Source organism: Engraulis encrasicolus, chromosome 13 (assembly GCF_034702125.1).
Source record: "Engraulis encrasicolus isolate BLACKSEA-1 chromosome 13, IST_EnEncr_1.0, whole genome shotgun sequence".
Classification (NCBI taxonomy): Eukaryota; Metazoa; Chordata; class Actinopteri; order Clupeiformes; family Engraulidae; genus Engraulis; species Engraulis encrasicolus.
The window spans coordinates 49,670,089-49,691,157 of NC_085869.1; the positions used below are offsets into that span (position 1 = coordinate 49,670,089).

At 47.1% G+C, this 21,069-nt stretch overlaps 1 protein-coding gene across 1 annotated transcript in view; it reads right to left on the reverse strand.

Annotated features, from left to right (window-relative positions):
- Nucleotides 1-21,069, reverse strand: part of pdia5 (protein disulfide isomerase family A, member 5) — an 85,047-nt gene that overhangs the window by 32,530 nt on the left and 31,448 nt on the right. Inside the window, exons 4-10 of the mRNA XM_063214196.1 lie at nt 19,815-19,898; nt 19,432-19,477; nt 17,341-17,433; nt 14,676-14,736; nt 12,002-12,069; nt 7,541-7,632; nt 4,090-4,161 (exon numbers count right to left, since the gene is read on the reverse strand). Coding sequence (XP_063070266.1) covers nt 4,090-4,161; nt 7,541-7,632; nt 12,002-12,069; nt 14,676-14,736; nt 17,341-17,433; nt 19,432-19,477; nt 19,815-19,898 — 516 coding nt within the window. The remainder of the gene's footprint in view (nt 1-4,089; nt 4,162-7,540; nt 7,633-12,001; nt 12,070-14,675; nt 14,737-17,340; nt 17,434-19,431; nt 19,478-19,814; nt 19,899-21,069) is intronic.

Genomic DNA, 21,069 nt, shown 5'->3' on the forward strand with positions numbered 1-21,069 from the left:
GCAAATTATTTAATGTGCTTCGGAGGGTGATATATTTTGGGTTTTTTTGGTTGAGGGCACCTTTTCCCCAAAAGGGCCAAGGAATTTATCAGGCATTTTTTTTTATTATTTTTTTAAATGGGTTGATATGAAGGCAGAGAGAGTGGGGGAGTTGTGGTGCACTGTACCTATAGCATATTCGGGAAGCTGCCCATGGGGACCCACGCTTGAGTCTGGCCTACTGTCGGTCATTTCCCGGGCCTATCCCTTCTTTCTGCTACTTGTTTCCGAACTCCATATTCACTAAGTTGTCTTCATAAAGGCAAAGGCATCTTTCACTCACAAGTTTGACAGACGTAACGCTCAAGCGAACTGGAACTTTTGAATTGAGCTGAGTGGACATACTATGCCTGCACTCTTATTTTTGTTATCTTTTACCTTTTATTTTTTGAACATATATGCATGTACAGACTGACAATGTGCATCAGTGTGTAATACATCAGCATGTACAACTGAGAAGACGGTAATCTTCTATGGATGATTACATGTTTGTTCATTTAGCTTCCCATAATCCAAGGATGAATCATCTCTGGTATTCCTGCCCCAGATCATGTCAGCTCATATTGCATTACATTCGAGGTTTGTGAGCGATCAAGCGTACCTATATTTGCCAGGATCCCTTGGCAATGTCACAATAAATAACATTTACTTCTTGCGTTTTGGATTGGACAGTGTTTACACCAAGGCATCAACTAGAACACCTGGTCACGCATTTACTCAAGGCCTGTTCGGGGCCCACGCCTACTGTATATTTAGTATGGAAATACACAACAACACTCCAAACCGACTCAGGTCCAGAACGCAGAAGCTGAAGTCTACAGTATATGCAGCCACCTTATGTGCTTTCAGAGATACAAAGACGGGACACTTTGCACACACAGTGCTGATCCTCCATTGAGTCTGACAGAACTGGCCCCCCTTTACTCCAGCTGCTGGCACTTCTGAGCGGAGTGGAGCCGAGTGGAGTGGACACGCCATGGCGGCACTCACTCCACTCCGTCACTCTTCCTTACTATTTAGACACATCCAAGGCCAATCCCATGATGGACATGGACAGTTTACGATCCAGAGCTTGCTGCTCTTCCTTGAGCTCCTCCACTCCTCTGAGGTTTGACAGCCCCGCCTCGGGAGAGCATAAACACCACGGCTGGACGCCAACATCACAAACTACAAACTAAAGTCTAAAAGCCACTCAAGCCAGAGGAAATGGAGAGAGAGAGAAAAAAAAAGGGGCGGGAGGTGTTAAGACTTAAGACTCTTATTGCGCTGACAATAATCCTTAAAACTTTTCAAATGAATTCCACCTAACGCCGTCCCGTATTTCTTTTTTTATTCTGGCCAAGCAGCAGTGTTGTCATCTCTGCATCCTTCCAAAATGTGTGCTCAGCTGCTCATTCCTCACTGTAAATCTTCTCCCTGTTCACCACCACTTCCCCTGTTTCTCCTCCCCGGTGTCTTCTCCACTGCTCTTTTTTGCTCACTCGCTTTTTCACAACATTTCTCCTCTAGTTCTTTTTTTTTCCTCTCCTCCCTTCTACACTAGTGCTTCTTCTATCTTTCATAGTGTTTCTTGTCCTCTCCAATCCTTCCAACTCTCTACTGTACTAGTTCATGTTCTTTAACCCATCTTCTCCACCAGGTAATTTCCCGTCCCCTCGCTCACCTCCACACACCACCTGTGTGAAGTTGGCACCCCATATGTTTAAAATATGGATAAAAACATTTTGATTTGTTTGTGCATCGTTTGTGCACAATTGTGCAGGCAAAATGAGCGTTCGTGCGCAAATCGTCTTTAAGATATTTAACTCTGTGACCTTAATTGACATTAGGTTACTCAGCACCCCATTAACATCCAAATGACTCGAAAATGATTGGAATCGTTTGTGCTTTGTTTGTGCACGATTGTGCAGGCAAAATTAACGTTTGTGCACAAACCGTTTTTATATAATTACACTTTTATTTTTTTGGAAATAGGTGACGCAGACCCCGCTAACATCCAAATTACTCAAAAATGCTTGGAATTGTTTGTACTTCGTTTATGCATGCGTGTGTGGGGAAGATTAAGGTTTGTGCACAAACCATTTGTATGTTATTTTGTTTGCTTTTGCTATTTTATTTACTTTATTTAAATCTTAAAAGTTAAATATCTTAAAGACGGTTTGTGCACAAACGCTCATTTTGCCTGCACAATCGTGCACAAACAATGCACAAACGAATCAATATACTTTTATTCATATTTGTAACATATGGGGTGCCAACTTCACACAGGTCCACACACCAGTTAATCTCGTCTCGTCTCTTCTCTTCTCTTCCACACCTTATCCTCTCCTCTTCTCCTTCTCCCTTCTCTCCACTAGTTCCTCTGCTCCTTTCCTTCTCCTCCCCTCCCTTCTCCCCCTCTCCTCTTCTTCGACTGAAGAGGTAGCAGCTGCAGGAGCAGCAGTAGTGGTGGTGGTACCGGTGGCCCATCTGGAGGGCCTCTGTGCACTCCCTCCCTCCCTCTTTCCTGCACTCTTTCTTCCCTCTTCCACACCTGTTCTTACCTTCTTCTTCAATTCTCTTCTCCCTCACTCCTCTCTCTCCCTCTCTCTCTCGCTCCTCCTTGCTCCCTTGTCTGCTCGCTCCCTCTTCCCCCGGCTTCTTCTTTCCCTGGCCCCCGAGAGCTAACAGGCTACAGCTGGGCCCTGCTCTAATGCACTGCACTCCCGGAGGCTGCGTGTCAACTTTTCAACCAGGTGTACCCCCACTTAGTGGCACACGCATCCAGAGGCCAGACACGCACGCACACACACACTTAGCACGGCAAAAAGCTCTCTGCTCACGCACATACACAATTGCACATTCCACAGCAGAAATCTTCCTCCTTAGTCAGGCACACACTCAAGTGCGCACACACAAACACGCGCTCAGGTGCACACACACACACACGCACAAGCTCCCTGCTCACATAAACACACACCATCCACATACTCTCGCTGCAGTGTAGTGTCTCCTGTGGACGGAGGCTGGTGTGTGTTGGGGAGCGATGCTGAGCGAAACAGCTGTGCTCTCTGGGTATTCATCAGCCCATAGGCTCTCCCCCTGTTCCCCACTCCACATCCAAAACACTTCTAGTCTCCTCTCCTCTCCTCTCCTCTCCTCCCCTCCCCTCTCCTCTCCTCTCCTCCCCTCCCCCTGTTCCCCACTCCACATCCAAAAGACTTCTCCTCTCCTCTCCTCTCCTCTCCTCTCCTCTCCAGCCAACCACCTCACTAAAATTTAACTAGAAATCAGAGGGAGCAGCTGCTCCCATCTTATACTTTAGAATAACACATTCTCCCTCCATCTCTCCCCAAATAGGGTGAAAGCCGTCTTTTTATGGGAAACGCGCACTCGGCAGACACTCGCTGTAAAACATGTGGGCAGCCCTCGCTTCGCTCTACTCGCGCCATCGATTGTTACGACTCTCTCTCTCTCTCTCTCTCTCTCTGCCAGAGGATACATCTCAAGCTTTACCGGTCGAGGTTGTTACACGTCGGCGTGAGAAGCTTTTAGAGCCGGCCTGGCCGTGACCAAATGAAAATATCTCTCCGATGCACACACTTAGATACTATAGACGTTTAGAGGGGCCCTAGCACATGTGACCAGTGAGCTGCTGCTGCAGACAGAAACACTGTTATTGTGAGGGCCATTTACGGCGGACGTAAACGACAGCCCTGGCTCTTAAGGCTGGAGAGGGGCCGAGGTAAAATGGGTTTGTCTTACTCTTGAGGTGTGGTGTAGACAGCCCTAAATGCAGCCAAGGGTGTGAAAGTACAGGGGCTTTATGAAACAGAGAGAGAATGTGAGAGTGGGAGAGGGAGAGAGAGATAAAGTGATAGAGAGAGACAGAGAGAGAGAGAGCAATGGAAACAAGCAAGGAGAGAAAGAGTGAGAGAGGGGGGGGGGGGCGATGGGAGAGGGACTGCAATGGAAACACGCAAGAGCGAGTGATGTAGAAAGAGAAAGAAAGTGAAATATAGGGGTGTTAAAGACAGGGTGGAGAGCAAAAACAGCAGTTTTGTTACTCACTTCTTCATCCAGTCAGCGATGTCTTTGGCCGTGGCTCCATAGTTCTCGTAATGATGCATGAACTTCCCTTTCCTATTGGAGACAAAGAATAGACAGGCTTACTCTTTAATTCTTTTAGTGTCCCCGTCAGTACAAATTAACAAACAACATACAACATTATATAATTGCACTGTACCTTAGGGTTAGGCTTAGGGTTGGGTATGTACAGTCTAGAATGTACTGTAAGGCAGGGAAGCCGTGGCCTAATAGTTAGGGAGATGGACTTTGGATCAGAGGGTTGCAAGTTCGAATCCCACCCTTCCACTAGTGACCAGTGCATTCTATGGCTGAGGTGCCCTTGAGCAAGACACCTCAACCCACATTGCTCCAGGGACTGGAACCAATACCTTGTACTGAAAACAACAAGTCGCTCTGGAAAAAAGCGTCAGCTGAGTGCAATTTAATATGATGTAATGCAAATTTAAATGTTGATTCATGTAGTTACTAGTTACACTTTAACACCGTAACATAAAATGTTTCCATAGACAGAATGGACAAGGCATTTTACAACTGCTTCATGCTAAGAAAAAAAGCATCAAACTCTCATTGACAAGAGAGAGGCCCCCAACAACATTTAACATACTAACACGACACCAACAGTGACAGTACAACTACTTTTTTTAAATATTATTTTGGGCTGTTTGCCTTTATTTGACAGGATAGTGAAGGTAGTGGGGTGAGAGAGATGGGGAAGGGTCGGCAAAGGACCCGGGTCGGGAATCCATCCCAGATCGGCCGCTTAACGAGTGCCCCACCATTTGCACCACGGTAGGGCCAGTACAATGACTTTACCTTTAGTTTTTTTTCTTTTTGGCTGAGAATGGTTACACTTTTTTAAAAGAAAAAAAAATCCAGCAATTATTGAGAGGCCTTGAAAAAGCCACAGAAGATCGGACAGCTCATTAAACCAGTGCTTCATGCGCGGAGAAAAGCCTTAAAACCCAGTGGCGTTCAAGCCATTACTGCTTATTGCGTTGTATATTGTCACACTGGGGCGTAAACGATATGATTGTATTAGGAGTGGTGGGTCTCGAAATGTATTTCTGCTGACAGAGCATTTCAAGAAGTTAATTTCAAGTATCAACTCTTATCGCTCAATGTTTCGACTGAGCGCTCTCTACACACACTCGCGATCTTGACGAAAGGGAAAGCAGGACTGATACTGGCTGTGTAATGGAAGAGGAAATGGATGGTTTCTTGTGCAACAAACCTGACAATTACTTCGAGAGAGAGAGGGAGAGAAAGAGAGAGAGAGGGAGGGAGAGAGAGAGAGAGCGCAAGAGAGAGAGAGAGAGAGAGAGAGAGAGAGAGAGCGCGAAAGAGAGTGTGAGTGAGAGAGAGCGAAAGAGAGTGTGAGTGAGTGAGAGAGAGAGCGAGAGAGAGAGAGCGAGAGCGAGTGAGTGAGAGAACGAGAGTGAGTGAGTGAGAGAGCGAGCGAGCGAGTGAGCAAGAGTGTGAGTGAGTGAGAGAGAGAGAAAGCGAGAGAACGCGCGCGAGAGAGAGAGTTTTGTGGCGTGATCCTAAAAATAAATAAAACAGCCCCCCTGCAAAAGTACAGAAGGCCTTGGGGGTGATATAGCTTTCTTATTTTACTGCTCCTCCACACAACACAGCGTTTACAAGACCCCTGCAGGATGCCAGAGCACCTCTCCAAGAGCACAGAGAGAGAGAGAGAACTCCAGTCACTCACTCATGCACCGTACGGCACCAGAACACTTTAAAATAATCACACGGTGTGACGCAAACCTACAAAAGACGGTGGTTGGGAGTTCTGGCTCTGGTCATTTGTAACCGTCACTTATCTGGAGATGTGAGGGCAACGTGCTAATAGGCAGCGGCGTCGTTGAAGAGAAAAGCTCACCTGCAAACCACACGTCCGTTTGCATTAGGTCAGGGGAACGGTAAAGGGATCCGCTCTTAGGATTGGGCTCTGGCTCCACTCCTTCTGACCTCCAAGTGCTTTTGAAAGTCCAATTGAAAGTTGCTGTGTGTGTGTATAGGTGTTCTTGTGCATTGTGTGTGTGTGTGTGTGTGTGTGTGTGTGTGTGTGTGTGTGTGTGTGTGTGTGTGTGTGTGTGTGTGTGTGTGTGTGTGTGTGTGTGTGTGTGTGTGTGTGTGTGTGTGTGTGTGTGTGTGTGTGTGTGTGTGTCGTGCGTGCGTGCGTACAGGTGCTTTTGTACATTGTGTGTGTGTGTATGTAGGTGCTTTTGTACAGTGTGTGTGTGTGTGTGTGTGTGTGTGTGTGTGTGTGTGTGTGTGTGTGTCCGCGTGTGTGTCGTCAATTTCTCGGTTTCCAACCATAACCCACCTCACGCAAGGCGTGTTCAGTACTTTCACATGAAAAACACGCTGCATGCACACATACAAAGCTGTAAACAACATCAGGCAACTAACTATTCCCCCCCGCCCCCGTTCTCCCCTCCACGCTGTCATCCATTCCACTTCACTCCACTCCAGTGAGAGTGCGAAACAAACGAGAGCATCTAAACGCCCGGAGCTAAGGAGCTGGAACGACGAGGGAAGCGCTCATTGTGTTTATCTTTTCGCAGGGGCTCATTATGGTAAACGATGATGGTAATGCCGCCATGCGCGTGGTTGTTAGCCCGTAAAAGACGCGACTACCCCCCCCCTTGATCGGTGCCCCTTTCTCCCCTCCCCCGGGCAGCGGGAGTCTCACTGCCTCGTGGAGGAGCGGAGAGGAGCGGCGCTGATGCCATCGGAACTCCCACGGCAAAGGACGCTGGGTAATTAGCTGCGGCGTAATTAAACGACAGCGAAATGAGAGAGCGTTTAACTAGGAAATGGGAGGTAGGGCGAGAGAATGGCACGGTGGGGAGGGAAGGGGAGGGGAAGGGAGGGGGAGGAGGAAGTGGGTAGAAGCGACTTAACTACAGAGTCAGATAAGGCGTCAGGGAAGTGGCACAACACAGCCCAGCACCAAATAACAGTGCCTTGATTTTCCACAAGATGTTGCGTGTATTGCTGCTCTTAAAAATGTTCCAGGGGAAGAACGCTTTTGCCGTGTTAAGCTCTTGTTTACAATACTTGTGTAATTGAAATACTCACCAAACAAACAAACAAAACCCCGGAAGAATTCAACCAATCAAAATAGAGCAATTGGTTTCATGGCCTGTCTAATCCCGGGGTGCCCAATTTCTTCCCCACAGTGCAGTGGGTCAAAACTGAATATACAGATGAGATGGATGAATCAAGGTGGATTGTCCAAAAAACGAAACAAAACAAAAAAGCGTTGAGAGCCAAGTTTAGACTACGGGCCCGAAATTGGGGTGCTCTGCTCTAATACATGCACGTGTGTGTGTATGCGTATACATGTTCACATGTATGCCTGTATGCATACTTTAATTGGGTGCTTGTGGTGAGTGAGACAGACAAGACAAGACAACAGACTCACTCAAAGTAGCAGAAGGTGGGGTAGCCCTTAACGTTGTACTCCTGCTTGAGTCCGTCGAACTCGGCTGGGTGCACGTTCATCCCTGCGAGAATCTGGAGAGGTGGGCAAAAGAATTCACATTAAATAAACAAACAAGGACACGCACATGTTAACATGGGTGCAGGATCAAGAAGTTCAAGTCGGTGGCAGAAGACTTGCACACAGGTGCCCAGGGCAAGACACTGATAGGGCCTTCCATGATCACAATATGGGAGGAACCCTGGACAGATCAAATTCGAGTCACATATCGGTCAGCGTAAAACAGGGGTGCTCAACTAGAAACTGAAAAGGTCCACTGGCCAAATTTCGTATGTTTCCAGGGTCCAAAAAAGTCGCTACGGACCGATGCAGAAAATAGCCTCACTCGCTGGCCACACTGGCCTCTTGCTCACTCACTGAGTTGTCACAGTGATGATACTTTTATTTGTCATAAGACTGGCTTTGCAGAAATACACCTATAGATCGCATGGCAGCGAAATCTCATGTATAATTTATACATATTAAATACAGATGGATTTTGTCTTGGTCCGGATGACATTGCGTTTGGGTCCGCATCCGGACCTGGGTCCGCCAGTTGAGCACCCCTGGTGTAAAACAATGAAAAGAATGAATGACAATAATGTGAATGCTTGAAGCTAACCTACTGTATAGGCTACATTTGAAGATGAACTAGTATGTTATTGGATTAAATCTCTAATTTAGAAAATATGATGGCCCATGGCCAGTGTTCTAAACAAAATGAAGACAGACTTGGGCGAGTCCAAAAGTAATATTTGGCAAGGCCAGTGTCCGAGTCAAAGACAAGTCCAAGTCCAGCTACTAGCAAGCCCAAGTCAAGTCCAAGTCAAGTCCAAGTCCAAAGAAAAACGGACTTAACCCTGACTGCAGTACGAGTCCGGACTATAGCACTACTGCTCTGGTTTCAATGTTTCCGTAGTTACTGCAGTTTGCCTTTGTAGGGCATTATAGCTCCTGGTTCAAGTAAAGAGGGAAGGATTATCTTCACTCCGGTGAGCACCCATTAATACATTTATTTTGGTGATGTTCTGGGCCGGCACTGCACTTCCTCAGAAAACAAACTAACAAGCCAGGCATGACAATGAAGAGAATTGAACGCACTGGAAACTAGGGCTGTTTGAAAATTCAACGTGAGAGGCTGGCACCCCACCACGCTTTGCGGTAAATAAAAATGATACCAAAAGCGGCAGCCTGCTGGTTGTTTTTGGATTGGATTGGGAACGGTTAAACCTCTTATAAAAAGGGAAGAAATTAATTCAGGAATTATTGAGTGGGACCATAAAAAAAGCAACAAAATGCTTGGAGATATTTTATTTCCACTCCAGTTACAGTTCCCATGAATTTCAAGACAAGTCTTTTTAAGTAAAAAAAAAAAAACATGCTTGTTTTTTTTTTTTTTTTAAACTTAACTGACTGTGTGTGTGTGTGTGTGTGTGTGTGTGTGTGTGTGTGTGTGTGTGTGTGCATGTCCAACTTAACTGACTGCGTGTGTGAGTGTGTGTGTGTGTGTGTGTGTGTGTGTGTGTGTGCGTGCGTGCGTGCGTGCGTGCGTGCGTGCGTGCGTGTGTGTGTGTGTGTGTGTGTGTGTGTGTGTGTGTGTGCTCCTTGTGGAAGCCAATGCATCCTCCACTACATCTGACAGCAAAGTGAAAAATGTGCAGGCGCTCCGTGCTGACCACTGATTAGCCATACAAATCCATCACATTTCTGCACTGCTATCAGCTTCTCACACACACTGAAACATGCTAGCATACAGACAGAAACAAACACGCAAGCACACAGACAGAAACAAACATGCCACGAATACAAACACATGTGCAACACAACACAGCACACAGACACAGACAGACACACACTCTGACAGACAGACAGACAGACAGACACACACACACATGCATACAGACACACACACACGCACACACACACACACATAGAGGCACACACATGCATACAGACGCGCACACACACGCATACAGACACACACACACGCATACAGACACACACACGCACGCATACAGACACACACACGCACGCATACAGACACACACACGCACGCATACAGACACACACACACACACACACACACACACACACGCACGCACGCACGCACGCACGCACGCACGCACGCACGCACGCACGCACACACACACGCGCACGCACACACGCACACACGCACACACACACAGACACAGACACAGACACAGACACAGACACACACACACACACGAAAGCCAGGACAGGGGAAAAAAGGTAGCAAGCAGCAAATCTGCCAAATGATTCCACATACAGACAGAAAGAAAAAAACACACACTGCATTCATTATGCAAATCCTCCCTATAAGGGGTCCCTCTTAGCCAAGTGCCTGCAGACGCAAGCCTTAAAACGGAGGAAATAAATACTGCTTCAATTAGCCCAACAACTTCATCCTTTCCTATTCCGCGCACATTTCGCCGGCGAGGTAGGGAGGCAGGCAGCGAGCGAGGAAATCACTCAATTACAACTGTCAATGATGAGACGAAGCGAGCGGCCAACCGTTATAGGGGCCTGGATGAAGATGGGCACTCCTTTAAAAAAAAAAAAAAAACGAGGGGAAGATGAAGAAAAAGAAGAGAAGGAGGAGGAGGAGGAGGAAGAGGATGCAAGCGAAAAAAAAAGGACGCGCTGGGCAAGAATTTTAAACTCGACGCAATCCATCACTGTTCTCGTTGAGCACAGTTCCCAGGGCATCTGAGAGACTCTCTGTCTCAAACTGTGTCTCTCATTAAAAAAAAACTTTAAACGAGCACCTTATTCCAATTTTATGTCTTTATGTGTTTTTTGTGGATGAGCTTTACTTAGCTGCCATGATTTTTTTTTCACAGCGTGATGCTTATGAAGGTAATCATATCAAGGCAGACAATGGAAGAATGATTGGAGAAAAGAGAGTAGAGACACGCAGCACAAAGTCAGGGGAATAGTGGAGAAAATAAAAAGCGAGATTGCTTAGACAGAGAGAGAGAGAGAGAGAGAGAGAGAGAGAGAGAGAGAGAGAGAGAGAGAGAGAGAGAGAGAGAGAGAGAGAGAGAGAGAGAATGTGAATGAGACACAGAGAGAGGGAGGAGAAGAACAGGTGTGGAAGAGAGGACGGGGAACAGAGGAGAAGATGAGCAGGTGGAGATGGAGCAGGTATAGAGGAGAGGAGAGGAGAGGAGAGGAGAGGAGAGGAGAGGAGAGGGAGGAGGGGAGAGGAGGGGAGAGGAGAAGGAAGGAGAGAAGAGGAGAAGAGAGGAGAGAAGAGGAGGGGAGAGGAGAGGAGAGGAGGGGAGAGGAGAGGAGAGGGGAGGGGAGGGGAGGGGAGAGGAGAGGAGAGGAGAGGAGAGGAGAGGAGAGGAGAGGAGAGGAGAGGAGAAGAAGAGCAGAGAGAGAAGCGGAGATGGAACAGGTGTGGAAGAGATGAGAAAAGATGAACTCGTGTGGAAAAGAGAGAACAGACACACAAAGAACGAAAGAAATACAGAGAGGAGGAGAGTGCTTGAAGACAGAATGAAAGAGAGCGTTCTGTAATAGGAAGACGCACACAGACACCTGGTGCAGTGACTGCATAGAGAGAGAGAGGGGGGGGGGGGGGAGAGACGCGGCACAGGGGTGCGCCATCTATCTCCCTCCCAAACACACTGGATAGGTGCCCAAAAGAAGAAGAAGAGGGGACAACAATAAGATGTCTGGGGCCGGTAACCGTGTGTCTGGGGGCCTGGAGGACTGCCAGAGTAGTATGGATGAGGTGGGGATGGCGGGATGATGGCGGGCAGGCAGCAGCCGTATCTGGTTATTACGTCTGCATGTGAATATCTACACAACACAGACGGATCACTCGCTGCCTCCTGAGGCTTGGAGTGCGAAGGACGAGACGTATCCACAATACAAATGCGGATCTTTCTTTTTTCTTTTAGATATTTTTGGGCCTTTATTCATAACAAGACAGTGAGGCAGACAGGGAAGGAAGTGGGGAGAGAGAGGCAGGGAAGGGCTGGCAAATGACCTGCCTGGACTCCAACCCGGGTCGCCGGTGTAGCAGTGCGGTGCCCCACTGCTTGAGCCACAGCAGGGCTCGGCCTGTGAATATCTATACAACACAATCAGGATATATCTTTTAAATGGCCTGGACATTGGGAGAGTGCATGAGGATATTCCCGTGTTCTACATTTGTGTAAGTGTGTGTGTGTGTGTAAGTCTGGTGTCTTTTAGTAGAATTAGTAGAGCAAGTGTGGTGTAAGAGGATAACAGGCAACCTCGTAATATTTGTGTGTGTGTGTGTGTGTGTGTGTGTGTGTGTGTGTGTGTGTGTGTGTGTGTGTGTGTGTGTGTGTGTGTGTGTGTGTGTGCGCATCAGTCATAGAGTCTAGTGTGAGGTAGTGCTCGACTTACGAATTTGCCCTTGGTCTCAGTAGCAGCTTGCTGAAAGACTGGCTGCATCCTCTTGCAAACACCACACCCTGTCAATCAGGGGCACAAACAATAGGAGAACAGTTAAAAGGGAAATGTCACCAATGGGTAATTAAACACATACTGTGACCTGGAACAGCAACAAGTAACACTCGCGAGTGAAACTTCTCCGTGTCGGTTTGACTGCTGAGACTTTAGTTATGTGACCAGTGATTGTGTTGACTCTTTCACAGGATGGATTATTTTTTTAAAGATAGACAATTGTACGTGGGGGGGGGCAATAAATACGCTGTCAAAAGGATTGTGTCAGTTAGGCTATACTAAGCTAAAAACGCTGAATAGCACAGTGGTAGCAATGGGGCCAGTAGTAGACACCAGCCACAAGCCACCCTCATACACCAGTGGCACTTGCCCGGTGGGGGGGTGGGTGTCACCAAAGCTGGGGACATGCTTGCTGTGTGCCTAAAACTCTGCATAAAACTGTGTGCGACCGAGTGCACACATTTGCTTTAGGACCACCGGAGCACTTCACACAATACTGAAGGCATCGTGTAGGGGGAAGATAGCCAACGGAGCTCTCATTACGGTTTTCCAACATCGTTTGACTTTACGGCAAACTCCACATTGAAGTTCGGAAGATCAGCCCACACAGTTTTGTCAATACCGCGCCGCATGTGCATATCTGCGCATATCTGTGTGAAGTGTTCTCCCGCGTGCAATATCGACATAAAATTCGGATGCCAACGCATTCGTGCACAAAACTTGACCACGTGCAGCAAGCACGTCCTCTGTCTTAAAAGTGGGCCACGCCCCCCACATTTGGGCTTGCATGCCCACCCTCGGGGACCCCGGTTCGAGTCCAGCTGGGGGCATTTCCCGATCCTCCCGTCTCTCTGCCCCTTTCGCTTCCTGTCACCATCTTCAACTGTCATGTCAAATAAAGGCATAAAAGCCCATAAAAGAATATATATATTTAAAAAAAATAAAATAAAATAAAAAAAGTGGGCCACGGGGTTCAACGGCCTCCCTATGTTGGCCCTTAACCCAACACTGCCCCTGCCCCTGCCTTAAGAGATAACAGCCATACTGTGTGGAGGTTTCATAATTACCACCACTGAAGCTGCTTTCATCCTCCCCGCAGAGTGAGAACTTTAACAGCCCCCCTACCGACCCACACGCTGCGAAAGACTCAACTTCCCCCAAGAGCAGAAGAGAACAACAGAGCACGCTCTCCGGGAAGTCTTGGGCTGTGAGTCAAAATAGATATGTTTTCAAAGTTGAAAATATTTAGCCTTTTCCAGGAGAAGAAATGTCTTATCCCTCCAAAAACGTCCAGTTTCCTAGAAATACAATCTTTTGATTTACACTGAAGATGACTTGGATGAACGAGCACAGACAGACTTTTTGACTGTGAATTTCATAGAATGTCCGCAATTCACCAATCTCCTCTCCTTTTACGAAGTTAGGACGTTCTAAATGTTTTAAAAGAGGTGCAAAAAGCAAGTGAACTGCAGGAGAAGAAATATCTTATCCCTCTAAAATGTCCAGTTTCCTAGAATTTTTTTTTTGCTTTGCACTGAAGATGACGTAGATGAATGAGCATCTTCAGACAGACTTTTTGACTGTGAATTTCATAGAGTCTCTGCAACTCTCCAATCTCCTCGCCTTTTTACGAAGTTAGGACGACGTGCTAAATGTTTTAAAAGCGGTGCAAAAAGCAAGTGATCTTGACAGGCATCAAGACTTCATCAGAGCCGACTTGGTTATGCTTTTGGCATCAAGTGGACCCTTGATGAAAGGCCTTCCATTTCCTTGACAGAAACGCCGGCCATGTTTCATCGGATAGTATCACCGCCTTATTTTTTCTGAAGGCAAGCTGTCGAATGTAGAGAGGGAAAATAAGAAATATATAAACTCTCAGGGGGAGTGTAAAATGGGTCCACGAGCCACTCCATTTGTACCCAGAGGGGATCCTATAATGATGTTTATGTGTGATGGACACCTGCTGGGAGGGAGGGAGAGAGAGAGAGAGAGAAAGAGAGAGAGAGAAAGAGAGAGAGAGAGAGAGAGAGAGAGAGAGAGAGAGAGAGAGAGAGAGAGAACGTGAGAGAGAACGTAAGAGAGAATGCGAGAGAGAACGCGAGAGAGAACGCGAGAGTGAGAGAGAGCAAGATAGAGAACACGAGAGAGTGAGAGAGCGAGAGAATAAGAGAGAGAGAGTGAGAACGAGAGAGAGAGAATGAGAGAGGGCGAATAAGTAGTAATTGCGCCAAGTGAAGCTGCACTTTGCTGTGCTGTACCGTGCTGTGCACCCAACAAGTCTTACATCAAAATGCAGGAGCCAGAAGCCATTAAGTTAATGAAGGCTCTGAGAGAAAGAGAGAGAGAGAGCTGGAGGGAGAAAAACAGCTGACAGTCAGTCAGTCAGTCAGTCAGTCATTGAAGCAGTCCGTCAGGGTACCGGGGCACCAGGGCCACTGGCAGCTTTACCTGGGCCCTGGGCCAAGTCAACTTAAAGGACCCCAAACACAACCAATACATACAATGTCATGAGGATCCAATTCTGGTCTCCCCCCCTCTCTCCCTGGGCCTGGGACAAATTACCGGCTTGCCCACCTTCCCCCACCCTGTCGGCTTCCCTGTGGGCACTACTCACATGGGGCATAGAACATCATGAGGATCGGCCTCTCCTCCCTCTTCAGCAGCTTACGGAAGTCCTGAAGGGGGAAAAGACGGAAAAATCAACACAGGTTGGGAATTTTATTGAAAGAAAAACATTATGTAAACACAATCGATACTGAAATAACGTTCACAACATAACTGTAAACCCAAGTGAATATGAACAAAAAAGACATCTAAAACAAAATCGATATTGAAATGACGTTCACAACATAACCGTTAACAAAATGAACATGGCGACAACGACACAACACAGTTGCACTTTCGTGTAATTTCATTTTGTTATGGTTAATACTGCAGAGTATATCAAAATGTATCCTAGAGGGCCTTGAGATGAATGTAACTAGAAATCCACTGCAAGAGGGGACAGGGTTCATTGACATGGAATATGACATGACTCACTGTAACAAGTCCCATTCCTCTCTGCTGCGTTGCTAGTAATGTGGCGTCGCAACACCGTGCAACTCTGGGGTGCATTTCTCGAAACCAAAAGTTGCTTACTACATCAGCTACTTTGTTGCTTTCAATGCATTTTCCCATTGGCAACTACGGAAGTTGCTAACAGGCTAACAACGTCCCTTTTGAGAAATGCACCCCTGGCCTGTAAATCAAGTGTGCCAGGAGAGAGAGCGCGAAATACAGCCTGCCTTGGCACCTCTCATTATGCATCCACGTTCGCTAGTGTTTGAGGCGGGCCTCATTTCTCAAGCCATCCATTTCAGGCAGAGGGCAGATCTGCCCTACAATCTTAGAACGCAGTAACTCTGAAAACGGCAAACTGAGAAAAAAGGCTTCAAAGTTTTCCATATGGCGCGACAACTGTGTTGTCGGTAAATTGGTGGTGACACTTCCTGGTAATGCTTGTTTAGGATAGAAATTTAATGCACACAAAAAAAAACCCAAAAAAACAACATTTATGTGTCTTTTTGCCACAAAAAACAGAGTTACTGCGTTCTTGGCTGGTATTACTGCCACAAAATGGAGTTACTGCAGGAGTTACTGCGTTCTTAGCTTGTATTACTGTCTACTCCCAAACCAGTCCCATTGAAACGTGCAGCAGTAACTCGCCGATTTACTGCGTTTTTGTTTAACCTTTTTTGGGTCATTTTTGCACTTTCAAAATGAGTTTTCTCCAAAACGGGACGGTGTTGGACCACCATTTTTGGACATAAGACAAATGAGGTAGTTTAGAACCGATTTCCGATATAAATTTTTTTTCGACCATTTTGAGTTACTGCGTTCTAGTATTGCACGGCAGAGATGAAGACGAAATAACGCACAATGCAAATGCAGGCAGCTCTACCTCATAAAAGTTCCCAGCTTCCCAGGTCTGTCTGTAGTTCTTAATTGGAATGGGCACAGCCGTTGGTGCCAGGGTTGGTGGTGGTGGTGATGGAGGTGGGAGGGGCCCTCCTTCTGGGTTTGCCACCTTGCTGGGTCTGATCGATGTGCCATAGTTTCTTTTTTCTCTTGTTGCAGACCCTGACGGTAGCTGTGTCTATGTGAGTGTGTGTGTGTGTGTGTGTGTGTGTGTGTCTTTGTAAGTGTGTGTGTGTGTGTGTCTATGTAAGTGTGTGTGTGTGTGTGTGTCTATGTAGTGTGTGTGTGTGTGTGTGTCTATGTAAGTGTGTGTGTGTGTGTGTGTCTATGTAAGTGTGTGTGTGTGTGTGTGTGTGTGTGTGTGTGTGTGTGTGTGTGTCTATGTGTCAATGTAAGTGTGTGTGTGCACGCACATCATTAGGCCTCTGCCAGTGACTCTGTGTGTGTGTGTGTGTGTGTGTGTGTGTGTGTGTGTGTGTGTGTGTGTGTGTGTGTTGGGCTAGGCCCAGACGCAAGGCAGGGGGCCCTCGTCTTCCACTTTGTTTACTTTCTCGCCTCATTACTGCCTCGTTTGCCTGTCAACGCGCCGCCACGGCAACAAACGTCGATATTTGCAACTCCGACATGCAGAAAAGTGGAACGACGCCGGATCGCGTCTCCTCTGATATTACTGTAACCCCCCCTGAAACGCAGGCAACTCGATTGGATTTCAATGGGTAAGCTTTCTCTGGGAAGGTGGGGTGAGTCAGTTTGAGTTTCTTCGTCCTTGTTACTCAGAATGAAACAATGGGGCTGTTCTGTTGGTAATTATTCCATCACCTCATAGCTCTCTCTTTCTCTCTCCCTTTCTCTCCCTCCCTCTCTCTCTCCCTCTCTCTCTCTCTCTCTCTCTCCCTCTCCCTCTCTCTCTCTAACCTGCTGGCAGGAGCCATTCCTGGAACGATCCAGGTCTCAGGAGTCTGCAAACTTTGGACGAGGTAAGTATCCGAGAGGTGGGGGGGGGGCAATCGTTCAACAGTTAAGGCCAAGGCCCGGTGAAACTGGAGAGCGACTCATTTTGCCTCGCGTCTCAACTTAGTCAAAGGCTGCCTTTGTTCAGGAGAGTCTCCCGTCCGACCAGATACAGTGATGACAGTATTAGGGGGTGAAGCGGCCGGTCTCTCGGCCAGTCACTTCCCTATGTCCATCTCAGGTTCAGAGAGGGAGGGAGGGAGAGAAAGAGAGAGAGCGCGCAAGAGGGAGGGAGAGAGAGAGACAGTCAGAGACAGAAAGAGAGAGAGAGACATTCTCCCTCTCCCACCACTAAAACTGTTAAAGCTTACCTTCTCTGTCTCGACATGGACGATGTCTTTGGCTTCTGGGTTCTCCTCCCACAGAGGAGCACCCGTAGGGTCTTTCAGGAACGCCACCAAGGACTGGGGGGAGGAAAGGAGAGAGAGAGAGAGAGAGAGAGAGAGAGAGAGAGAGAGAGAGAGAATACAGAGAAAAAAAAGAAAGACGGAGAAAGAAAGAAAAAAGAAAGAAAACGGAAATCAGATAAACTGTTTATTGGCATTATCAGATGGGGCTGACACAGGTCAAGTGAGCCGCCAGTGGCATTGCTGGAGTAGCTCCTCAGGGCAATGTCAGAGCCTCATCACCACGTCCTTGGCCAAGTGTGGCAGGGCTGCAGGCCCTATGGCATTGTAACCACATGGCTCACTACTACGGAAAAGGGGGACACAAAGGGATCAGCTGTCCTTGGCCCAGGGGGAGGGGGCAGAAATTGGTCCCCATGGGGCACCTAAGTCACGCCCTCTATTTCCTGGTTCATGGGGCAGGGGGAGTCAAAAAATAATTACTGGGCTTGAAAATGAGTGCTTTTTTGACACCAATCCAAACCTTGGACCTCCACCTATGCACCACAAATCCAAAAATCCCTCATTTTCAATCCCAGTCATCGTTTTTTGACTCCCTCTGCCCCATGAACCAGGAAGTAGAGGGCGTGACTTAGGTGCCCCATTACATTGAATGTATTGAGTGAGTGGGCCTTTCGGATGGCTTTGTCCAGGGCCTGGCCAAAGCTGTCAGCGGCCCTATCACTACAATGCAAGAAAGCGCTGCCCATTAATACAAGAGCAAGGAGTGTGTTTTTTTCTATTGATAGGAGATGAGGGAACCATCATGGAAACAAAAAAAACAAAACAAGTAAACATGATGGCTATGCTCTGATCCTCAGACTGTCAACAACTGAGGTGCATCCTCGCCAAGAGCGTTTGACGCAGACCAAACAGAGGACAGGGATGGAAAAATAAAAAAAGGTTACAGACGTGTTTGGGCACCGAGCTTAGATCACATCTTATTTACTTTTTTTTGGCAACCTTGTTTACAGATCACAAATCCAAGTGTTCCAAAAATACGCATCCATGTCCACATGAGGCTGACAGATAATTGCGCCTACAATCTCTTATCCACTGGGAAGTGACACCGCTCTGATAAACGGCTGGGGAGGTAATTGTCGGCGTGCGTGAGAATGTAACAAACACTGCGTGTGTGGGTGGGTACGTGTGTATATGTGAGAGAGAGAGAGAGAGAAAGAGAGATTGAGAAAGAGAGAGTGAGAAAGAGAGAGCAAGAGAGCGAGAGAGAGAGAATGGTGTGTTTTCGAGTGAAAATGTGTGTGTTCATGAGCATGTGTGCACACTTAAACCCCTGGCCTCAACATCTGCACAGAACACCACCATGCAAAGATGTCGGCGCTGGTATTATTGACTTCTTGCTGTTCTGTGGCGACAAGCGTAAGCTGTGCTCAGCCAGTCATTAGCGGAAGACAATACTCTGAACATCTCAACCACTTAGCCGCGCCTCAGCCCTGCTTAATTACACCGCTCAGAAGATGACTGGATTACGAGGCTCATCGTGGTATTTATGCACAACAGCAATCTTCCGACATGGAAGGAAGGAGATGCGAAACAAATGGTATAATAATAATAATAATAATAGTAATAAGTGGTTGATTTCACACAACTTGCTAGTTATTGAGATAATCTGATGTGACAGTCCAAAACACAGTTTGTTCCAATTTCACAAAGATGAGGCATCTGTTTTTAGGCCGCTTCTTGGCAGCAGTCGCAAATACGTACTATCGTCTGTGCAGGGCATAAATGGAGGTCAAACACATTCAGGGAAGATGTGCCCCCACTGCTTATCTGTGGTAAGTGGTAAAAATGTTGAAACACTGCAATTATACATGCAATGACAGTGAATGACATGGAATCTCCCATAATAAATTGTTCATCTGGGCAAGTTATATATTTTTCTAATGATAATAATACATGCAAAGGCAATGACACTGATTCACAGGTAATCTAATATAGTGAATGAGGGTGGCAATGCATTCAAAGAGTCTTGTCATCACATCACTCTTGTATTACCTTAAACGTCTCTGGGCGGCTGTATCCTGTGTGGAATGTTCCATCTCTGTGTGGACACACACACGCACATGCACACGCAAACACACGCACACACACAAGTACATTGAGTACACTCTGTGCAATATCCACAATTCTACAACTATTTACTGCACTATATTTATCTACCCTCAACTGTCAGCAACTAAAAATAGGAATAGGACAAAAGGTTTACATTTTGTGGAATTGCCCTTGAATGGCCATCAAACCATCATGTTTTTTTGTTTTTTTGCAGAGGTGCTAGAGCTATGATGGCTTCAGACAGATCACATCAGAGTCTAGACAGCACCTCGCCCCTTGCTCGCTGCTCTGCTATTGCCCATGGGAGATTTCCTTGACCTACTCACTTGTAATGCAGCATCTCCACTCCAGTCTTCTTGGAGCTGGGGTCAACCTTCACTTTCTTACACAGCTTTCGGCCCTCCGTGTCACTGAGAACGACAGGAAGAGAAGAAAAGAAGAGAAAGGACACACACAAAAAAAAATGTTCAACTCTGGACAAAGAAGGACGGGATCACAGAAACTTTTTCCAATTCAGCTGGAACCTCTGGCCGTCTGCTAAATTTACGTGGTGGAATACTCAGGATGGAAGCAAACTACTTTGGGAGTATTTGGAAAACAAATGAGATTGGAACACAACGGTGCTTGGGTGTGCACATGCACACACACAAAAACATGCACACATAAACATGCACACACCTGTGGCAATCTTTTAAAATGATCATCATTTTTTGGAAGCACCAGGCACAAAATACTAGACCGCTTCACAATCACATCCAATTACATTTTGCCTAACACAACAGCCAGCTAGTTGATGTCCCTATTCACATCGACTGCCAATGGCATTCCACAAAATACACCCCCGCCGCCTTTCCCCACCCCACCTAAAAAAAAAAAAGATAAATAAATTAAAATGAGCATTAAAAAGAGATGCAATAAACGTCCCGCGACATTAGACAAATTGCTCGGGGTGGAGGGAAACGAGAGAGATTACGGGACGCGACAGATGACGACAGCAATAAGCTAATGCTCGCTGAGCGCTGAGCAATTTTTGGCAACCTGTTTACACCCCCCCGCCCCCAACTCCAACCCCAATCCACCCCCGGCTCAGCTTCACTGGGCTTCTGCTGCCGAAGCCTGAAGGTGAGCCTGCTAAATACAGGATCTAGCCGTTTTATCTGGCCCCCCGTGGGCGTGTGGAAACAAAATGCATATTCACAGTCACCAAGATAGCTTTGCTTGCTGCCACCGCCACCACTGTCACTTGCTGCAGCTACACGACTGTTGCCCTGCCTCAGGCCTCCCCATTCCTGTTTGATGTGGCTCCTGATTAGCATGGCTAATGAATGAGGGGCCTCCCACAGGAAGTAAGGAAGGAAGGGCCCACGGAGAGAAGAGGGCATCATGGGATATGTGAGCAGAGAGAAAAGGTGTGGGCTTTTTCCCTCTTCTTTATTCCTTCTTTCTTTCCTTTGCGTGATCTCTCACTATGTGTGCGTTCTCTCTCTCTCTCCGTCTCTCCCTGTCTTTGTGTCTCTCTCCCTCTCTCTGCGGGTCTCTCTCCCTCTCTATCTGTGCCCACCCCATCTCTTTGAGCATTTG